Below are 22,673 nucleotides of genomic sequence, written 5' to 3' on the forward strand. Positions count from 1 at the left end.
AAAGTCACCAAACTTCTTATGTAAACTTGTTGTTACTAAAATAAACTGCGCATAGTCACCATCGAGTCTCACTCAAATCCTAATTTTTGTTTATATTTGATTTTCAAATGAAGAGCATATCTAAAGACATGCATTCTGAAGCTTGAAGCGAACATTCTGTGACTGTGGTCTGTTATATAAATCTGCAATAATGACCAGTAAAATTTTGCTCCAGAGAAAAAGCATAGTGGAGAAAAGCTAGCAAAGCTAAAGTATTGTGAGTCAACTAGAAAAATCATAAAGTTGTTTGCATAAATCCATGTGACCTAGAGGTCAAAAGAAAGGTCACAGAAAGGTCACTCCAATATATTAGTCAGCTCACCAGCTTTTATAACCTAGATTTAAATGTTTAGTTTTTTTCGAGGACGATTTATCTGGCGTAGGACCAATTTTATTCTAAAAGCTAACCACAACCATAGACATAGACATAGGCCATCAGCACAAAATAGTTTGCTATTACGCGTATAGACATACCACTAAGTGGGTCTACCAACACGACATGGTTTCTATGTATGTCTCACACGACAGGTCTAAGGAACTTGTGTATACAGGCAGGAAGCTAACACTTACCACATAGATTATGGTATATGGATGATATTGGTGGCAAGCTGAGACAGGTGGCAAGCTGAGACAGGTATATGCATACTAGGCACAAAGACAAGGAAGACTAGGGTATATCAATGCAATAGAGAAATGTATTCAACTACGCTTGCTAAATATAGCGCCAATAGAAGGTACGGAGATAAGTGGAAGGGATCTTAGCATGAACCTATTGATAATATGAGAATACTGGATAAATATTTATAGCAGGTTGACCTTGACATAGTTAGAGCAGGAGAAAGTCTGTATAGAGATGGAAAGCATGAAACTAATTGGATTGCCTGACACATTTTTACGGTATCTGTGCACGAGACGAATACAGTTACACGAGCGTGGTAGCTCATTTTTGAGCTGAGAATATAATAAAAATGTAGAACTTAAGCCATTTGTGTTCTTAGAATGTACACAATGTATGGTTAAGTTTTTAAGTTTCAAAGTGCAAAATGTATATTTGAGACTTTACAAAAGTGTAAGGAGTTTCACATTGATGCAAATGCAAGAACTAGTCAGTCTCGTGTACAGATGTTGACTTGAGAAGTGACAATCTTTTACAGAAAGCCACGACAGTCTCTGGATTTTCTGCGAAACTCAATACTTACTAAACAAACATGCACAGCAGCCTGTATATTCCTCTCCTAAACAGCAAAGTCATGTTAGTTTGACTGGATAAACACGGTATGCTTAATGGGGCCAAGAATGATAAACTAAAGCGTAACACGCAAGAGTTATTTTCCCTTCTCAATGTGATTCGCATTACATAGGAGCAATCATTCGTTGTAGTGCTAATTACACCAAACGCATGACATACGTATATTACATGCATAGAACATAATTATAATGAAGTTTATATATTTACCTTCAAGGACTGGATTAGCTTCATCTGTTATCGGAAATGATTTGACTGAGGAGAAGTCCTCAGCGATTATAATAGGTGTTACTACATTATTACCCGGATTGGAACAGCCACCAGGGCTTACAGTAACAGCTGTTTCAAACTTAGCGTATTCATCTCTGTGTGTAGAGAAAGCACTCTCTATTTGCTGCAGGTTGCACGGTGACATTTCTCCACTCTACAATATATAGACAGCTTTAGACAGATCAAATACAACTTCCTCTCTGCACTTTTTCAAAACTAAGTTCATACTCTGGCCTGATTAAAGAATGATATTAGTTAGTATAGTTAGGCATGATAAAAATATTAGAAGAACTGCTAAATTTAGCATAGGGAACCACACGGTATTTCGTTAGCGGGTAAGGTATTCTAATAGATTGTTTGGTGCCACATCAACATATCCAAGTGTCTAATATGCAGATAACAAAACGTCGAGTTTTTATCGAATATTATCTGTCTAGATGCATTCAATGCTCATGTCCGCAAACTCGTCCCGTTGCATAAACAACAGAACCAAAGGTATAGATTTACCTTGTTTTTCAGAACCCCGTTGGCCATGTGTCCAGTGCCATTAGACATGTTGGATATGACGCTACCACTCCTGCTCCGTGCGTGTCCATTAGCCATGCCAGGTTTCAGCTCTATCCCTGCGCTCCGGTGACTGCTTGTGTCTGAAATGTAGATTAGTAGTATCCATGAAAACATAGCCTGAGAATCAGCGTTTCTGGTTCTCCCAGTAGCTCTTAAGACAACTCTAAAATTAGCTTGCGAGAGCATAAAAGCATAATATGAAAAGAAAAGTGCATTTAGACTTAATACCTGTGATTGATTTGTCATCAGGATTAAGGCTGTTACCGCTGCCCCTCCTTTTCGCATCTGACTTGAGGCCTGTTGATGCTATGATGCTGTGTAGACTCATCTGACTACCATTGATTGTAATTGATGGCTTTCTGTTGCTTTCTTTGATAGCCTCGAGCCTGCTCATCTTCCTCTCCCTTCCTTCGTCCACCCCTGTTTCTGACTGTCTCATTTACAATACAAGGGGGATAAGTAGATCACTAGAGATTGGGAAACGTTATAACTGAGATTTTGATCATTTATAAGTCTTGACACAGCTAAGAATGTTGCAATTCAAATTGTAATATTGTAATGCTCTAACATTATAACACAACATCTCCTTTATAATTGCTGAATTCTTTGTAAAAAAGAATCATTTGTAAGCCATACTAAAATACTTGGTTTGTATGCATGGTTTTATTCAAAGCGTACAAATTTTGTGTTTCTATGTGAAACCTAAATTTGGGTTAATTGTAGACCATTTAATAGCGTGAGTAAATAACTCCTCGCTGTGATTTAAATCTCTTGTAGATGAGCAATGAAAAACTTAAAGTAAGGCTGTAAGTCACACATTTTTGTTAAGGAGCTTCCTGAGTAGTGCGTAGCTAAGAATAAGGTATGTTTGCTCTGTGGGAGCAACTGACCTGTTTTTCTATGTCGCTGCCTTTGCGGCAGCAATTCGTTGAGTTAAAGCAATGATAAATTCTTTTCAAACTTTTCTTCAGTTTTCCATCACCATCATCAACCTTTTCTGACTTGATGCTGTCAGAACTGAAGGAGTTGAGAAGGAGAGCAAGGAAGAGGTTGAATATCTGACAACAAAGTTCCCTTGCTTTAAGCATTTCCATACATGTCACTGCATATTACCACATATCATCACATATCACTGCATACTACCACATTTCACCACATGTCACTACATGTTGCCACATGTCACCACGTGTCACTGCATGTTACCACAAGCCACCGCATATTACCACATGTCACCATGTGTCACTGCATGTCACCACATGTCACTGCATATTACCACATGTCACCACATGTTACTGCATGTCACCACATGTCACTGCATATTATCACATGTCACCACATGTCACTGCATATTACCACATGTCACCACATGTTACTGCATGTCACCACATGTTACTGCATGTCACCACATGTCACTGCGTATTACCACATGTCACCACATGTTACTGCATGTTACCACATGCCACTGCCTATTACAATATGTCACTAAATGTCACTACATGTCGCTACATTTCAGTAAAGATGCACTGAAAGCTTGAGACACTAACAAAACTCTAGTGTTTGATAAAAAATGAGTCGGGCACAAGAGCAGAACGGCAGCTCCTTGATGAGCTCACCATAAAGTTTCCAAGGATTAGTGTAGACAGGAAGAGAAAGGTGCAGCCAGCTGGACTATTAACTCTCATACAGTCCCATAGTGGTTCAACCCACTCACCGCACAGGACACGAAAGACCATGAGCAGAGAGTGAGGAAAAGTGTACAAGTTCCACCTAAAAAATAAAGAATATTTAAATATTTTCTGAAGCTTTGCATTATGTCTTGAAGTTAATCGTTTTAGCATACACTTTAGCGCGGAGCACTGATTAATTGACTAGCGTAAAGAAAGTCAACATGACTCTATACGTAGCCACACCAATGTTTTAGAGGAACTCGTAGTGAAAGATTTTGAGGAGTATATTTACATACAAGTACTTTGTATAAAACAAGTATTGTACACAGGAGGCGCAAAATGCTTCTGTCTTCTCACATGAGTCTTCTCCTCTATATAGCTTCTTGGCGTGCTAAGCTCCGACCGCCGGTGCAGGGGCTGAATCGGTCGTCGATCAGTCCGTGTCTGGGCTGGCTCGTCCTTCAGCCGTGACGGTCATTTGAGCTGGCCTATGGCACTAGTATCATTCAGTTAACCATAGTCATGATTCTGGTTAGGCCGCCAACAATAGACAAGTTTGCATAAAGCTGACATACCTGGGCATGATGCCTTCATAGTCCTCGAGTTCCGGGTATGTCACAATATCCTCATACCTGGCATACTCCTTGCCATAGAGTTGGTTGCCGAGAACAGCAAATATGAACATAACAATTAGGAGGATAATGTTGAGGTTGACGAGGGCTCCAAATGCACCAAATATAATCGCGAGGAGAGTCCGCATGGCACTCCAAGACTGAGCAAGCTTCACAATTCTCAGCTAAAAGAATACAGGACCCTGTCGCTATGTGTGTATAATACAGTCTATAGAATAGCCTATGATTTATTTTTAAGCAATAGAATGATGCGGTTATTTTTAGAAGTCGTGCACTCTCTTCAGTAAATCTTCTTTTAGGGTGCAACTAGCACGCTTGGTTACTACAAACGTGCTAGGAGTAACCAATAGTATTTTCACAAGCACTGCAATGTACATGTATGTGCACAATTATTCTATTGCATAACAATGCAGACACTTGGCCTAGTGGATCCACTCGCCTGTCTGCAGACCCAGAGTTTAAATTCAGTGCAAAGCAGATTTGTTTGTTCCTATAACTTTATCACTCTAACTAGACACGTGAACAACAGATCAACAAACAGACAAGCACTGAGAGATATATATAAATCTCAGTGCTTGTCTGTTTGTATAGATTTATCTATATACATGAACATGTATATTACTTTATTGGCAATTTTTTTATTCATTTCATTTCAAGCAACTTTGCATAGTTACAGCTACATCTGGTTCACTCAACAAGTTACTTTTACTCATGTAGATGCATACCACAGCCTCAAACTTGCATAATTACCAAATGTAAGCACAGCATTACCTACTATTACCGCTGCCATTAATTTATTGCCTGTTTGCATTTAAGTATGGAGCACTTAATAGCCACAAAGTATTTGACTTGAACCTGTTTGTGGTATTGTCAGAATACTGGTTTTTCCACAGAATAGTTTGCTGTTGAAACTGTTGACAGACCAGTGAGCTAAACATGTACATTGCTGAAATATGTGGAGATATTTACAGATAAATAATAAGATAAGCGATGAAACACATATCTGATCACTGCTAAGTCACATGATAAGAAACTAGCCTCTGTAGCTATATTAGAAAGCACCTTCTTTCCTCGCCATACTAAACAGCGATTTCAATTGCTGTTTATTCGTTATACTAAGGTGAGAATTTACCTACCAGTCGGAATATCTTAATGATACTAGACACTGCTTCTAGTTCAGTGGATCCTCCCAACTGTGGAATAAGAAGAATCAGCTCTGGAAGACTCAAAGCCACTATCACGAGATCAAAGATATTCCAGCCTACTCTGAAGTACTCTTTGCTCAGTGCTGTAATCTTTATGATGGCCTCTACTGTGAATATTACTGTGAAAACCTACAAAGTCCACCGAATCAACTCTATAAACTCTATAAACTCTATAAACTCTATCAACTCTATCAACTCTGTCAACTCTATCAACTCTATCAACTCTATAAACTCTATCAACTCTATCAACTCTGTCAACTCTATCAACTCTATCAACTCTATCAACTCTATAAACTCTATCAACTCTATCAACTCTGTCAACTCTGTCAACTCTATAAACTCTATCAACTCTATCAACTCTGTCAACTCTATCAACTCTATCAACTCTATCAACTCTATAAACTCTATCAACTCTATCAACTCTGTCAACTCTGTCAACTCTATCAACTCTGTCAACTCTATCAACTCTATAAACTCTATCAACTCTATCAACTCTATAAACTCTATCAACTCTATCAACTCTATCAACTCTGTCAACTCTATCAACTCTATAAACTCTATAAACTCTATCAACTCTATCAACTCTATCAACTCTATCAACTCTGTCAACTCTATTAACTCTATAAACTCTATCAACTCTATCAACTCTGTCAACTCTGTCAACTCTATAAACTCTATCAACTCTATAAACTCTATCAACTCTATCAACTCTAGAAACTCTATCAACTCTGTCAACTCTATAAACTCTATAAACTCTATAAACTCTATCAACTCTATCAACTCTATAAACTCTATAAACTCTATAAACTCTATCAACTCTATCAACTCTGTCAACTCTATCAACTCTATCAACTCTATAAACTCTATCAACTCTGTCAACTCTATAAACTCTATAAACTCTATAAACTCTATCAACTCTATCAACTCTATAAACTCAATAAACTCTATAAACTCTATCAACTCTATCAACTCTGTCAACTCTATAAACTCTATCAACTCTATAAACTCTATCAACTCTATCAACTCTATAAACTCTATCAACTCTGTCAACTCTATCAACTCTATCAACTCTATAAACTCTATCAACTCTATCAACTCTGTCAACTCTGTCAACTCTATAAACTCTATCAACTCTATCAACTCTATCAACTCTGTCAACTCTGTCAACTCTATAAACTCTATAAACTCTATCAACTCTATCAACTCTATCAACTCTATCAACTCTGTCAACTCTATCAACTCTATCAACTCTATAAACTCTATCAACTCTATCAACTCTGTCAACTCTGTCAACTCTATAAACTCTATCAACTCTATCAACTCTATCAACTCTGTCAACTCTGTCAACTCTATAAACTCTATCAACTCTATCAACTCTATCAACTCTATCAACTCTATCAACTCTATCAACTCTATAAACTCTATAAACTCTATCAACTCTATAAACTCTATCAACTCTATCAACTCTGTCAACTCTATCAACTCTATCAACTCTATAAACTCCATAAACTCTATCAACTCTATAAACTCTATCAACTCTATAAACTCTATAAACTCTATAAACTCTATCAACTCTATCAACTCTGTCAACTCTATCAACTCTATAAACTTTATCAACTCTATAAACTCCATGAACTCTATAAACTCTATAAACTCTATAAACTCTATCAACTCTATCAACTCTGTCAACTCTATCAACTCTATCAACTCTATCAACTCTATAAACTCCATAAACTCTATCAACTCTATCAACTCTATCAACTCTGTCAACTCTATCAACTCTATCAACTCTATAAACTCCATAAACTCTATCAACTCTATAAACTCTATCAACTCTATAAACTCTATAAACTCTATAAACTCTATCAACTCTATCAACTCTGTCAACTCTATCAACTCTATAAACTCTATCAACTCTATAAACTCCATGAACTCTATAAACTCTATAAACTCTATCAACTCTATCAACTCTGTCAACTCTATCAACTCTATCAACTCTATAAACTCCATAAACTCTATCAACTCTATAAACTCTATAAACTCTATCAACTCTATAAACTCTATCAACTCTATCAACTCTATCAACTCTATAAACTCTATAAACTCTATCAACTCTATCAACTCTATAAACTCTATCAACTCTATCAACTCTATCAACTCTATCAACTCTATAAACTTTATAAACTCTATAAACTCTATCAACTCTATCAACTCTGTCAACTCTATCAGCTCTGTCAACTCTATCAACTCTATCAACTCTATAAAATCTATCAACTCTATAAACTCTATAAACTCTATCAACTCTATAAACTCTATAAACTCTGTCAACTCTATCAGCTCTGTCAACTCTATCAACTCTATCAACTCTATAAAATCTATCAACTCTATAAACTCTATAAACTCTATCAACTCTATCAACTCTATAAACTCTATAAACTCTATAAACTCTATCAACTCTATCAACTCTGTCAACTCTATCAGCTCTGTCAACTCTATCAACTCTATCAACTCTATAAAATCTATCAACTCTATAAACTCTATAAACTCTATCAACTCTATAAACTCTGTCAACTCTATCAGCTCTGTCAACTCTATCAACTCTATCAACTCTATAAAATCTATCAACTCTATAAACTCTATAAACTCTATCAACTCTATCAACTCTATAAACTCTATAAACTCTATAAACTCTATCAACTCTATCAACTCTGTCAACTCTATCAGCTATGTCAACTCTATCAACTCTATAAACTCTATCAACTCTATCAACTCTATCAACTCTGTCAACTCTATCAACTCTATCAACTCTATCAACTCTATCAACTCTATCAACTCTATCAACTCTGTCAACTCTATCAACTCTATAAACTCTATAAACTCTATAAACTCTATAAACTCTATCAACTCTATCAACTCTGTCAACTCTATCAACTCTATCAACTCTATAAACTCTATAAACTCTATCAACTCTATCAACTCTATCAACTCTGTCAACTCTATCAACTCTATCAACTCTATCAACTCTATCAACTCTATCAACTCTATCAACTCTATCAACTCTGTCAACTCTATCAACTCTATCAACTCTATCAACTCTATCAACTCTATCAACTCTATCAACTCTATCAACTCTGTCAACTCTATCAACTCTATCAACTCTATAAACTCTATCAACTCTATAAACTCTATAAACTCTATAAACTCTATCAACTCTATAAACTTTATCAACTCTATCAACTCTATCAACTTTATCAACTCTATCAACTCTATAAACTCTGTAAACTCTATCAACTCTGTCAACTCTATCAACTCTATCAACTCTATAAACTCTATCAACTCTATAAACTCTATAAACTCTATAAACTCTATCAACTCTATAAACTCTATCAACTCTATCAACTCTATCAACTCTATCAACTCTATCAACTCTGTCAACTCTGTCAACTCTATCAACTCTATCAACTCTGTCAACTCTGTCAACTCTGCTAAATCTATATTAATCTTTAAATATTTATTCTATCTATTGGTCTTGTGAAAGTACTTCCACATGCTGTCGGTAATCAGGTTAACCGATAACTCACGATGTTTGCTATGTGGAGGGTTTCCGAGTGAGCTCTGGGCATTCCATCCAGCCAGTCTCGTTGTGAGTCAACCTGCAAGTCGCAGGTTGGAGCACAGATAGAGCAGGTAGTGTTTGCGATACAAAGACGACAGAGCTCGCATATGTTGTAATATTCGGAAGCCATGATGGCGGTGTTTACCGCTATACAAATAGTGATAAATGCCTCAAACAGGCCGTCATTGGCGACCTTAAAGACTATGTTCTGCATTTTCATCCACATGTGGTACATAGGCAGACCAGACTTGGCGCAGCAGATACAGTTTCTGTCAATCAATCGATCTTCCTCTACAAACATAGTTGACAAGTTAGTGGTGCGAGGATAGAACTATCATAGGTGAGCAATGCACAAGACAGCTAGCAACAGGACCTTACTTCACAGAAGACGTCTTCCACCATTAGCATACCAGTTGGCACCATACAGTCAAACCCCAAGTTGGTAGTCATATTGGTCGAGGTGTTTTATGTTTCCCACCCAAACAATTTATCATTCAAATCCTTTAGCCCACGATCATATCCATTACTATGTTACTAAGCAAACCTTTTGGTAAAAATGTATCATCACTCAGTATACAATGAATATTGCTGACACTGTATTGTGTGGGTCACTAAATGAGGGTACCGGTAATTACAATGGCTGACATGTATTATTTTAGAACTTTTGTTGACACTTGCTGTCTGTAAGCTTACATAGCCACACTAGTTCTACATCAATTATACACGCAATTCAACACTCATCAAAGAGAAAACAAAATTGTCATACGATGAATATAACTTTCATATGTCTAGTTGTTTTTTGTTTCTACCTGCTCTGATCTTGTTGAGCCAAAGATTTGCGTACTTCTGCACCAGGTACCTCTCCGTTTTACCATCCATCGGGGGCAAGTCATCGTAAAAAGAAATATCATCATCAGGCTCTTCATCCTGTTCTGTTACTTTTGCAGTTTCGGTTTCCTTCTGTTCCTAAATAGATAAGCATGAGGTTAAACGTGAAACAAAAAACAGATTAATTAAATCTAAAACTCAAAACACCTACTCTCCTAGCGCTGTATTCTTTTGAAGATATATGATGAAAATAAGTTATTGGTAAAAAGCCTTTAATAGTTTTGAAAAATTTAATTTTTGAGACAATAATGAAAATGTCATCCTTGGACAGATGTGATCACATAAGGTTGCATGTGACCCCATTGAATTTTCAGCACATGTAAACATGTTTAATGTTAACTTAAGCCTGAGTTCTTTGAATAAAACTTTGTTCCTTGAGTATTCAGGTAATACCGCTCCCATAAAAATAACTGCATTCTCACTGTTATTCAGCTTTTAGTTTATCGGAATAAAAATTATAGTCCATTAGCAGGTAATAAAGCTCCGCATTGGTTCACTTTTATTTTTGTGTAAGATAAAGAGCTTTATAACCTGCTAATGGACTGGCAATACTGGTGGGTAAAAACACAATAATAACAATAATAACACATAACTGAATGCTGCATCCAATCTACAATCCATGCGGTCTGGCATTTTTAAGTGCACTTTCAATTCTAGATTCACTAACTTAAATGAGAGATTTCGTTTGCAGCATATCATAGGTGTGTTAATAAATTGCATTCTTTAAGCAGAAAATGCAAAAAACCTTATATTAAACTTTAAAAATATGAAAGGTCACAAAAACTTTTGCATGTCTAAAACTCAAGGTTGCTTGATTTTTGACTGATTTTACCATTGTAGTATTTACAATAGCTGACAAGGAGAACATTCCTACGGTTCTATATTTCGGGTTTTACAATTTCTAACAAAAGCTTTAATATACAATAGTACAATACAACATACATACAACAATACAGTTCCATACAATACAATAGCATGGATTCACAAAACACCTACAATATATCTATACAATATAGACTTTAAATAATACTGAATCGGAAGAAATTTCAATTCTCTCGCAAATAAAAAATCATTTATACTTACTGCTAAAGCTTTATCACAAATATTCTCACTGCTTCCTTCAAACTCCATCACCTCCATCATTTCATCATCCGTAGTCGTACTTCCTGTGCTTTCTGTGACCGGATGCCTAATGGCCGTTTTTAGGAATTGTCCATTAGCTGTCGTTGGTCTCTTGATAGGCGTTTTCTTTGGTGAAAGGAATGCTGTTGGCTTGGTGTCATTAATGGAAACCATTGGAACGTTGAAAACTTTAGGAGTTGATGGTTCGGTGCTAGTAGGATTAAGGTGGTCAGAGTCACTAGTTTTATTAGAACCAGCCGAAGGTGCTTTTGATGATTTAGCCAAAGTGGGAGAAGCAGAAGTTTTCTCTTCACCTTCTATATCTTCTTCTGGAATCTTCTTTTCCGTATCATTTTGATTTAGCACTGCCTCTCCGTTAGCCAGTTTCGCTGCTTCTTGGTTTTGCTTGTTAATCAACTGCTGCTTCAGAGTCTTAGGATCAAAAAGGAAAGCTGTGTTCTCCTTTCGCTTAGCCTTCTGTTTCTCTTCCTAATTAATATACATGTATGTAGTATCCAAAATAACCATTCATACTTTTAACAGGAAGTAAATTGAAAAAGACTAAGCAAAACAGATAATGACACTAGATGTCATGGTTAAAGGACCAAACATGGTTAAAGCTCAAAATAGAGGTCAAGAGGTCAAGATATGCAGGAACTAGAGAGATGGAGTATTGGTGAGTTCATATCCAGGTGATGGAGAGATGGAGTATTGGTGAGTTCATATCCAGGTGATAGAGAGATGGAGTATTGGTGAGTTCATATCCAGGTGATAGAGAGATGGAGTATTGGTGAGTTCATATCCAGGTGATAGAGAGATGGAGTATTGGTGAGTTCATATCCAGGTGATGGAGAGATGGAGTATTGGTGAGTTCATATCCAGGTGATAGAGAGATGGAGTATTGATGAGTTCATATTTAGGTGATAGAGAGATGGAGTATTGGTGAGTTCATATCCAGGTGATAGAGAGATGGAGTATTGATGAGTTCATATCCAGGTGATAGAGAGATGGAGTATTGGTGAGTTCATATCTAGGTGATAGAGAGATGGAGTATTGGTGAGTTCATATCCAGGTGATAGAGAGATGGAGTATTGGTGAGTTCATATCCAGGTGATGGAGAGATGGAGTATTGATGAGTTCATATTTAGGTGATAGAGAGATGGAGTATTGGTGAGTTCATATCCAGGTGATAGAGAGATGGAGTATTGATGAGTTCATATCCAGGTGATAGAGAGATGGAGTATTGGTGAGTTCATATCTAGGTGATGGAGAGATGAGTTAGGGTGAGTGATAGCATGAGCGTTACACACTGCACATACATTTACGTTGTTATAGCTCCACATTATTGCTTGGTAGAAGAAGTTGCACACTGAACTAGGCATTATGGGACTACATTGACAAATGTGGGTAGAGAAGTAGAGCAGCGTATAGTATCTAGCACATAGCATTACAAAAGCTGACAGCGGTCATGTTCTAGCATAATAGCACAATTTGACAATGTCTAAGCAGTATACCTCTTCCTTCTCTTCAGCCAGCTGTAGTACAAAAAGAACACAGTATAAAACACATCAACATTCAAGTGTAATTTATTATAATGGTTAGTAATTATCTTTATTATATTGCTCTTGTTTCACCTCACAATTAATTACTATTTGTACTGCCTTCCTTTAAAGTTTAATGTACCATATTTTACAATAATGTGTTTAGCACACTAGATGGTCACTGTTGCTGGTAAAGCATTGCAGGATTACCATCTGTTGATGTGGCACTCAGCATCACCATCAGCAGGTGTGGTCCTGCAGAGGTACCATCAGCTGATGAGGCACTGCAGTACTATTGCTAGCAGGTGTGGCACTGCAGAGGTACCATCAGCTGATGAGGCACTGCAGCACTATTACTAGCAGGTGTGGCACTGCAGAGGTACCATCAGCTGATGAGGCACTGTAGCACTATTACTAGCAGGTGGGACACTGCAGAGGTACCATCAGCTGATGAGGCACTGTAGCACTATTACTAGCAGGTGTGGCACTGCAGCAGTACCATCAGCTGATGAGGCACTGTAGCACTATTACTAGCAGGTGTGACACTGCAGCAGTACCATCAGCTGATGTGGCACTGCAACACTATTATTAGCAGGTGTGGCACTGCAGCGATACTGTCGGCTGATGTGACACTACAGCATCACCATTAACTGGTGTGGCATCATGATGTCATGCTGCAGTTTAAAGAATGTTACTCAATTATTTTCAGAAGTTTCAGTTAGGATTTTGTATGCTATCATCTACAGATTTCTACACATCTATCAACTCTCAAAGCTGAAAAGGTTTCTGTATCACATCAAATAAGATATTCTCACTAGAATAATTTAAAAACCATCTTTCTTCTAGGTAGTTTGCACGAAGTTCATGAACCTTAAATTACTACATATTAACAAGATCAATAGTCTTTAGAAAGGTTTGTATAAGCTGATAGCCAAATGCTTTAGAGTTGCTCTCTCCTCAGTGCAGTGTCTTCATTCTCCTAACCAATGGAACCATTTTGAAAATCTTTACACGTGGTTATGTTCAAAGATTAAATGCTTTCATTCTGTTTAGCGTTAAATGCACTTTCTACCCTGCTTTAAATTTATTAAGATACCAGAAAAACATTTGCCATGTTGGTTACCTTTGCTTCAACATCAGCTTCTTGCTCGTATGCCATGAAGACAACAGCTAACATCAAGTTGAGCAAGTAGAAGGATCCGAGTAAAACAACCATGAGAAAGAATAAAATGTTCCACGGGCCACTCGTGATTATTATCTGCAAAATGACAGCGTTATGTACTCAAAGACAACAATATACATGTACTAGCGGAATGTCCGGCATTGCACGAGTGTTAAAAATCAGCTTATAAACGATGAGAGGTAATGTAGTTGCTTGCCACTTGCTATTAGTCTGGCACATTGTCAATGGCTAATTTGAGTAAGCTTACTAATAAGAGCGTCGTTACGTTTCGCCGTAACGGAGAGCAGTAGCAAGTTTTCAACCACACAGCGACATATATCGCCCAATAAATCCATCAATCTCATGTAGTTAAATTGGTAAGGCATTAGCTTGATGAATGGGAAGTTCCGAGATCAAATCTTCTACGATACGGATTCTTCATTCCAATATTTTCATAGCCATAGATGGACAAACTGGATCACGCGCACACGCGCACACGCGCACACGCGCACACGCGCACACGCGCACACGCGCACACGCGCACACGCGCACACGCACACACGCACACACACATTTGAGGATTATATATATAGATGCATAAAATGCTTAACAGAGAACACCAGCCACTCAATTTGGAAAAGTTAACATACAGTGAATTAGTAGAGGAAGTCGATTACATAACTTATAGTGTTAGTGTTAACTTATTGTGAGACTTTTACATTATAATTTTTAATAAAATTCGCCGTAGTAAATTTTGAGAATCTTGAACTGTTTTTAAAGACAATCTCTATAACTTCCAGCTAATCTCGAATTTAAAAGAGCCCCTACCTTGTCATATGTATCCTCCCAGAAGTCCAAAGACACAATCTGAAATGTGTTTAGCATAGCGATCGGAAATTGGTCGAAGTGTGTAAAATTCCAGTTAGGGTTGTCACCAGCCTTTGTGCAGAAGTAGCCCTCTGGGCAGCCACTGTGAATGCAATTTATGACTAACAGTGCAAGTTTCCGCTGATGAGGCGGTGTCTAGATCATCGGGCTGATGAGATAACTATTGTGTGTGCCTATTTGTAGAGCGGGTCACAGCTATGACTATCTACCAGCTAGCAATGTAACGGCTTCCAAAGTAAACTTATACTAACACACAAGGATTCGTTTTACCATAATACAAAGTAAGGTATTTCATTCAAATTGAATATAGTACACACATTTTGTGGCTAATAAGTGAAAGGTTTTAACTAGCACAAGTCTTTAGATCACAATAATAAGTTTAGTTTTAGTTTACCAAATAGGGGGAAGCTTTAGGGGGAAGCTTTATGGGGAAGCTGATGGAGCTTAAATCAGTTTTCGAGAGTGAATTGGGTTTACCATTTTATTGTTTGATGTCATACATGTATATACGTAGCTTGTGTTTCAAACTGGTGCTTTAAACTGGTGCTCAGTTTAAAAGTAAAGAGTTTACAACCTGTCAACTCAATAGCTAAGAAGAAAAAAAAGTAAGAAAGGAAAAATTCAATTTAAGGATTAAATTTATACCATATCTGAAGCTTTCATCAGGATAGTGCAATCATCGATAACGCACATCTAGCTTCAAATATTGCCTTATGGTACGCGCTCTAGTTGGCTTACTTTGTCTAAGGCCTGACTTATTCCCATACCTTATCTTGTCTAGAGTACTCAAGCAAAGCACAGGTTCGCCATCTTCCATAAGGAAATTGCTCTCATCCTGGAGCCAGTAAGTTTTAAGGGTCTCCCTAGAGTCAAAACAGGTGACAGATCCATTCCCTGGATGAGTTGCATTGCAGAATGGGAAAGAAGTGGGTATGTTTGCTACACATTTCATCTTGAGGACTCCTTGATAAAGCTGTAGTGCGAGTAGTGCAAAGACAGCAATACAGAAAAGCGTCAGCAACATCACCTCAGCTAACATCTTTAGTGACTTGAGCAATGCGTTCACTATTGTCCTCAAACCTGCAACACATGAAAAAGTTTGTCAGCTCTATACATTTGCTTGCAGTAAACTTTCAAGTAAGTAGATGACACCTACACTACTACTGTCTGTAAAGTAAGTAGATGACACCTACACTCTTAATGTCTGTCAAGTAAGTCGATGGCACCTACACTGCTACTGTCTGTAGAGTAAGTAGATGACACCTACACTGTTAATGTCTGTTAAGTAAGTAGATGACACCTACACTATTACTGGCTGTAGAGTAAGTAGATGACACCTACACTGTTAATGTCTGTTAAGTAAGTAGATGACACCTACACTACTCCTGTCTGTACATACCTGCCAACTTTCACGCATTGGGCGTGAGGCTCACGCAATTGCCAATGCCTCACGCATCTCACGCCCGTGTCACGCAATTGCCCCTTTTACCCAAGCAAACCTGTTTTTTGCCCCAATCTTCAAGTAGTAATCATATAGTTACTACTAATAAACAACTATGTATAAACATATTTGTGGCATTCTTATCTATCAATAACCTCCACCTTCACGACATGTGGTTTCCATATGGAGTTATATTATCTTTTGCTGTGGTGTTTTTATAGCTATGAAAATTTACCCCACTTATCAAATCTTTGCGTTTTCATTGCCCCAAATTTGACTCTCACTCCTTTTCCCACTCCAGGTTTGGCAGGTCTGTGGCTGTAGAGTGAGTAGATGACACCTACACTGCTACTGTCTGTAGAGTAAGTATATGACACCTACATTGTTACTGTCTGTAGAGTAAGTAGATGACACCTACACTACTCCTGTCTGTAAAGTAAGTAGATAACACATAGACTGCTACTGTCGGTAGAGTAAGTAAATAACACCTACACTGCTACTGTCTGTAGAGTAAGTATATGACACCTACATTGTTACTGTCTGTAGAGTAAGTAGATGACACCTACACTACTCCTGTCTGTAGAGTAAGTAGATGACACCTGCACTGCTTCTGTCTGTAGAGTAAGTAGATGACACCTGCACTGCTCCTGTCTGTAGAGTAAGTAGACGACACCTACACTACTACTGTCTGTTGAGTAAGTAGATGACACCTGCACTGTTAATGTCTGTCAAGTAAGTCGATGACACCTACACTACTACTGGCTGTAGAGTAAGTAGATGACACCTACACTACTACTGTCTGTAGAGTAAGTAGATGACACCTACACTCTAAATGTCTGTCAAGTAAGTCGATGGCACCTACACTGCTACTGTCTGTAGGGTAAGTAGATGACACCTACACTGCTAATGTCTGTTGAGTAAGTAGATGACACCTGCACTGTTAATGTCTGTCAAGTAAGTCGATGGCACCTACACTGCTACTGTCTGTAGAGTAAGTAGATGACACCTACACTGCTAATGTCTGTTAAGTAAGTAGATGACACCTACACTGCTACTGTCTGTAGAGTAAGTAGATGACACCTACACTGCTCCTGTCTGTTGAGTAAGTAGATGGCACCTACACTGCTACTGTCTGTTGAGTAAGTAGATGACACCTACACTACTACTGTCTGTTAAGTAAGTAGATGACACCTACACTGCTACTGTCTGTTGAGTAAGTAGATGACACCTACACTGCTCCTGTCTGTAGAGTAAGTAGATGGCACCTACACTGCTCCTGTCTGTTGAGTAAGTAGACGACACCTACACTGCTACTGTCTGTAGAGTAAGTAGACGACACCTACACTATTACTGTCTGTTGAGTAAGTAGACGACACCTACACTACTACTGTCTGTTGAGTAAGTAGATGACACCTACACTACTACTGTCTGTTGAGTAAGTAGATGACACCTACACTCTAAATGTCTGTCAAGTAAGTCGATGACACCTACACTACTACTGTCTGTTAAGTAAGTAGATGACACCTACACTGCTACTGTCTGTAGAGTAAGTAGATGACACCTACACTACTACTGTCTGTTAAGTAAGTAGATGACACCTACACTGCTACTGTCTGTTGAGTAAATAGATGACACCTACACTGCTTCTGTCTGTAGAGTAAGTAGATGACACCTACACTACTACTGTCTGTTGAGTAAGTAGACGACACCTACACTACTACTGTCTGTTGAGTAAGTAGATGACACCTACACTGCTACTGTCTGTAGAGTAAGTAGACGACACCTACACTACTACTGTCTGTTGAGTAAGTAGACGACACCTACACTGCTACTGTCTGTAGAGTAAGTAGACGACACCTACACTACTACTGTCTGTTGAGTAAGTAGATGACACCTACACTACTACTGTCTGTTGAGTAAGTAGATGACACCTACACTGCTCCTGTCTGTAGAGTAAGTAGACGACACCTACACTACTACTGTCTGTTGAGTAAGTAGATGACACCTACACTACTACTGTCTGTTGAGTAAGTAGATGACACCTACACTACTACTGTCTGTTGAGTAAGTAGATGACACCTACACTACTACTGTCTGTTGAGTAAGTAGATGACACCTACACTGCTCCTGTCTGTAGAGTAAGTAGATGACACCTACACTGCTCCTGTCTGTAGAGTAAGTAGACGACACCTACACTGCTACTGTCTGTTGAGTAAGTAGATGACACCTACACTACTACTGTCTGTTGAGTAAGTATATGACACCTACACTACTACTGTCTGTTGAGTAAGTATATGACACCTACACTGCTACTGTTTGTAGAATAAGTAGAAAACACCTACACTGCTCCTGTCTGTAGAGTAAGTAGATGACACCTACACTGCTCCTGTCTGTTGCGTAAGTAGAAGACACCTACACTCTTAATGTCTGTTGAGTAAGTAGAAGACACCTACACTACTACTGCCTGTTGAGTAAGTAGATGACACCTACACTACTACTGTCTGTTGAGTAAGTATATGACACCTACACTGCTACTGTCTGTAGAATAGGTAGAAAACACCTACACTGCTCCTGTCTGTAGAGTAAGTAGATGACACCTACACTGCTCCTGTCTGTTGCGTAAGTAGAAGACACCTACACTGTTAATGTCTGTAGAGTAAGTAAATGACACCTACACTGCTACTGTCTGCTAAGTAAGTAGATGACACCTACACTACTACTGTCTGTTGAGTAAGTATATGACACCTACACTGCTACTGTCTGTAGAATAAGTAGATGACACCTACACTGCTCCTGTCTGTTGCGTAAGTAGAAGACACCTACACTCTTAATGTCTGTTGAGTAAGTAGAAGACACCTACACTACTACTGCCTGTTGAGTAAGTAGATGACACCTACACTACTACTGTCTGTTGAGTAAGTATATGACACCTACACTGCTACTGTCTGTAGAATAGGTAGAAAACACCTACACTGCTCCTGTCTGTAGAGTAAGTAGATGACACCTACACTGCTCCTGTCTGTTGCGTAAGTAGAAGACACCTACACTGTTAATGTCTGTAGAGTAAGTAAATGACACCTACACTGCTACTGTCTGCTAAGTAAGTAGATGACACCTACACTACTACTGTCTGTTGAGTAAGTATATGACACCTACACTGCTACTGTCTGTAGAATAAGTAGAAAACACCTACACTGCTCCTGTCTGTAGAGTAAGTAGATGACACCTACACTGCTCCTGTCTGTTGCGTAAGTAGAAGACACCTACACTGTTAATGTCTGTTGAGTAAGTATATGACACCTACACTACTACTGTCTGTTAAGTAAGTAGATGACACCTACACTGTCAATGTCTGTTGAGTAAGTAGGTTACACCTACACTGTTACTGCCTGTTGAGTAAGTATATGACACCTACGCTGCTACTGTCTGTAGAATAAGTAGAAGACACATACACTGCTCCTGTCTGTAGAGTAAGTAAACGACACCTACACTACTACTGTCTGTTGCGTAAGTAGAAGACACCTACACTGTTAATGTCTGTAGAGTAAGTAAATGACACCTACACTGCTACTGTCTGTTAAGTAAGTAGATGAAACCTACACTGTTACTGTCTGTTAAGTAAGTAGATGACACTTACACTGCTCCTGTCTGTTGAATAAGTAGATGACACCTACACTGCTACTGACTGTTGAGTAAGTATATGACACCTACACTGCTACTGTCTGTAGAATAAGTAGAAGACACCTACACTGCTCCTGTCTGTTGAGTAAGTAGATGACACCTACACTACTCCTGTCTGTAGAGTAAGTAGATGACACCTACACTACTCCTGTCTGTAGAGTAAGTAGGTTACACCTACACTACTCCTGTCTGTTGAGTAAGTAGGTTACACCTACACTGTTACTGCCTGTTGAGTAAGTAGATGACACTTACACTACTACTGTCTGTTAAGTAAGTAGATGACACTTACACTGCTCCTGTCTGTTGAATAAGTAGATGACACCTACACTGCTACTGTCTGTTGAGTAAGTATATGACACCTACACTGCTACTGTCTGTAGAATAAGTAGAAGACACCTACACTGCTCCTGTCTGTTGAGTAAGTAGATGACACCTACACTACTCCTGTCTGTAGAGTAAGTAGATGACACCTACACTACTCCTGTCTGTAGAGTAAGTAGGTTACACCTACACTACTACTGTCTGTTAAGTAAGTAGGTTACACCCACACTATTACTGTCTGTTGAGTAAGCAGATAAAACATACTTTTTGCTTTTCCGCCAAATCTGCTAAATCTATTTACAAGAGGATTACATTTGCGGCTGCTTCAAAAATAGTGATATTTTATTGTGTTACTTCCTTTAAACTGAAAAAAAGTAGAGCCTAAAACACAGCGCTGACAAGAGAATATTGAAAGTCTGTATGCATAACGTTCATCTGACCTACTCAGGTTACTCTGTAAATGTTATATCAATCAATCAGATGGCTTTTCGTAATTGGCAGGTTATATATTATTAGTTTGTCCTAGCTAATGGCTTAGAGAAGTAAAGTGCTAGGTCTATTTGCATTGGTATTGAGATGACGATTGGTACACAGGAGATTTGATGACATTCTGCAGCTTATACCACCATGTCTTTTAATTGCAAATAACTGAATGTCACACTTGAGCCTTGATTTGTATAGCTAGCAACAATGTTGTTCGGGATCAAGCGCAACAGAGTGAGTAGCACATGTTACTCGGTATTGAGAAAGAAAAAGTATGCATAAAACATACTCTAAAAGGGATCAATCAATACCTGGCACAACTGATATGCTCTTCAAGGCTCTCAGCACACGAAAGGCACGAAGTCCGGTAAAGCTCGCTGTGTTGTTTGGAGCGTTGCTTTGTTCGATAATCAGTGTTATATACCTGTTGGTAAACGTACAGACATAATGACATTCTAGACAAATGATATTCTAGAAGTAAAAAAAAACTAACTGTACATTCAGACATAACTTAATGCTTGTCAGAGTTATTTGCTTGTAAAAGAGAGAAACTAACTGCGGGAGATGTGCGGACACGATGTTTGATACGGTTATTTATATATAGGTAAAAGAAACTGGCCGCAGATAGATTCACAGACATAAGTACTTCTGCTGTGAGCACTTCTATCGATGAACTTTCTTTGACCATGCTTTTGAGAAGTTCTGTCTCCATCATCTCTTTACTTACCCATCAGCAATTGCCCTCCGCATCCACTTTCTTAACTCTCTCATTTTGTTTCCACTTTTCTGTCTTGCTAGCCTTTCGACAGTTTAAATACTCTCCATAATTACTCTTTCTTCTGACTTAGCATTTTTCTGAGAGTTTGAAATTTGCTATTCCATATTATGAGCAGATTTATAATACATCCTTCAGCCTTGATTAAGGATTTGATTCATAATTAATTAACTATTCAGCCTGTTCCACCTCAGCACCTTACTTACACTAGTGGTGCACTCTTCATATTATTCTTGTTTATTATTGTTTTTAAGTGTTCATTTGCTCGACCTAGTTCGCGCCTTTAAATATTTTTTTTATCAAGGCCTACAGAGCAGAAGAGGCCGATTTTTTATTTGTAGCCTTGGGCCCTATTTAAGTCCTACAGATCAGGGAATGGTGAATGAAATCAGTTCTTAGAGAGATGTTGAAAACACTGATATCCATTAAAATAGTGAAGATTTCCGTGTTATTATTGTTATTATTTGAAGCTTATTATTGTTATTATTTGAAGCTTATTATTGTTATTATTTGAAGCTTATTATTGTTATTATTTGAAGGTTATTATTGTTATTCCCATTTTTTGGCTTTGTTTTTATTCGTATCATTTGTTATTCCTATAATTTTTGATCTTAAAATATTTAAAGAACTTCAAAACATAAAATAAGAAACTAGTAAGAATTGTGACTGCTCTGTGACTGGATGAGAGAATTGTGACTGCTCTGTGACTGGATGAGAGAATTGTGACTGCTCTGTGACTGGATGAGAGAATTGTGACTGCTCTGTGACTGGATGAGAGAATTGTGACTGCTCTGTGACTGGATGAGAGAATTGTGACTGCTCTGTGACTGGATGAGAGAATGTTTAAAAGTAGCTTACCCTAGCAGCATGACTATAAAATCAAGCCAGTTCCAGCCATCCCTCATGTACGTGTATTTATTGAAGACAAATCCTCGAGCACAGACCTTGAGTATTAACTCTAGTGTATATATGGCTTGAAATAGATTTCTACAAGACAGATGACTGACATAGCAACGGAGTAAATTGGATCTTTTACAATATCATTGGAAAGATAACAACAAATAACAACAAAAGTAACAACAAACTACTGCTATTACATATAAAGCAAATATGCTAAACACACATCCTA

At 38.0% G+C, this 22,673-nt stretch overlaps 1 protein-coding gene across 1 annotated transcript in view; it reads right to left on the reverse strand.

Annotated features, from left to right (window-relative positions):
* LOC137391796 (sodium channel protein 1 brain-like) overlaps positions 1-22,673 on the reverse strand; it is a 38,675-nt gene that overhangs the window by 10,709 nt on the left and 5,293 nt on the right. The window contains exons 3-18 of the mRNA XM_068078335.1: positions 22,403-22,531; positions 21,081-21,193; positions 15,611-15,923; positions 14,784-14,925; positions 13,917-14,051; positions 12,767-12,787; positions 11,214-11,741; positions 10,052-10,208; positions 9,208-9,533; positions 5,558-5,755; positions 4,365-4,585; positions 3,736-3,889; positions 3,013-3,180; positions 2,351-2,552; positions 2,063-2,202; positions 1,496-1,709 (exon numbers count right to left, since the gene is read on the reverse strand). Of these exons, the coding sequence (XP_067934436.1) occupies positions 1,496-1,709; positions 2,063-2,202; positions 2,351-2,552; positions 3,013-3,180; positions 3,736-3,889; positions 4,365-4,585; positions 5,558-5,755; positions 9,208-9,533; positions 10,052-10,208; positions 11,214-11,741; positions 12,767-12,787; positions 13,917-14,051; positions 14,784-14,925; positions 15,611-15,923; positions 21,081-21,193; positions 22,403-22,531 (3,161 nt within the window). The remainder of the gene's footprint in view (positions 1-1,495; positions 1,710-2,062; positions 2,203-2,350; positions 2,553-3,012; positions 3,181-3,735; positions 3,890-4,364; positions 4,586-5,557; positions 5,756-9,207; positions 9,534-10,051; positions 10,209-11,213; positions 11,742-12,766; positions 12,788-13,916; positions 14,052-14,783; positions 14,926-15,610; positions 15,924-21,080; positions 21,194-22,402; positions 22,532-22,673) is intronic.

Source organism: Watersipora subatra, chromosome 1, assembly GCF_963576615.1.
Source record: "Watersipora subatra chromosome 1, tzWatSuba1.1, whole genome shotgun sequence".
In the NCBI taxonomy this organism is placed as follows: Eukaryota; Metazoa; Bryozoa; class Gymnolaemata; order Cheilostomatida; family Watersiporidae; genus Watersipora; species Watersipora subatra.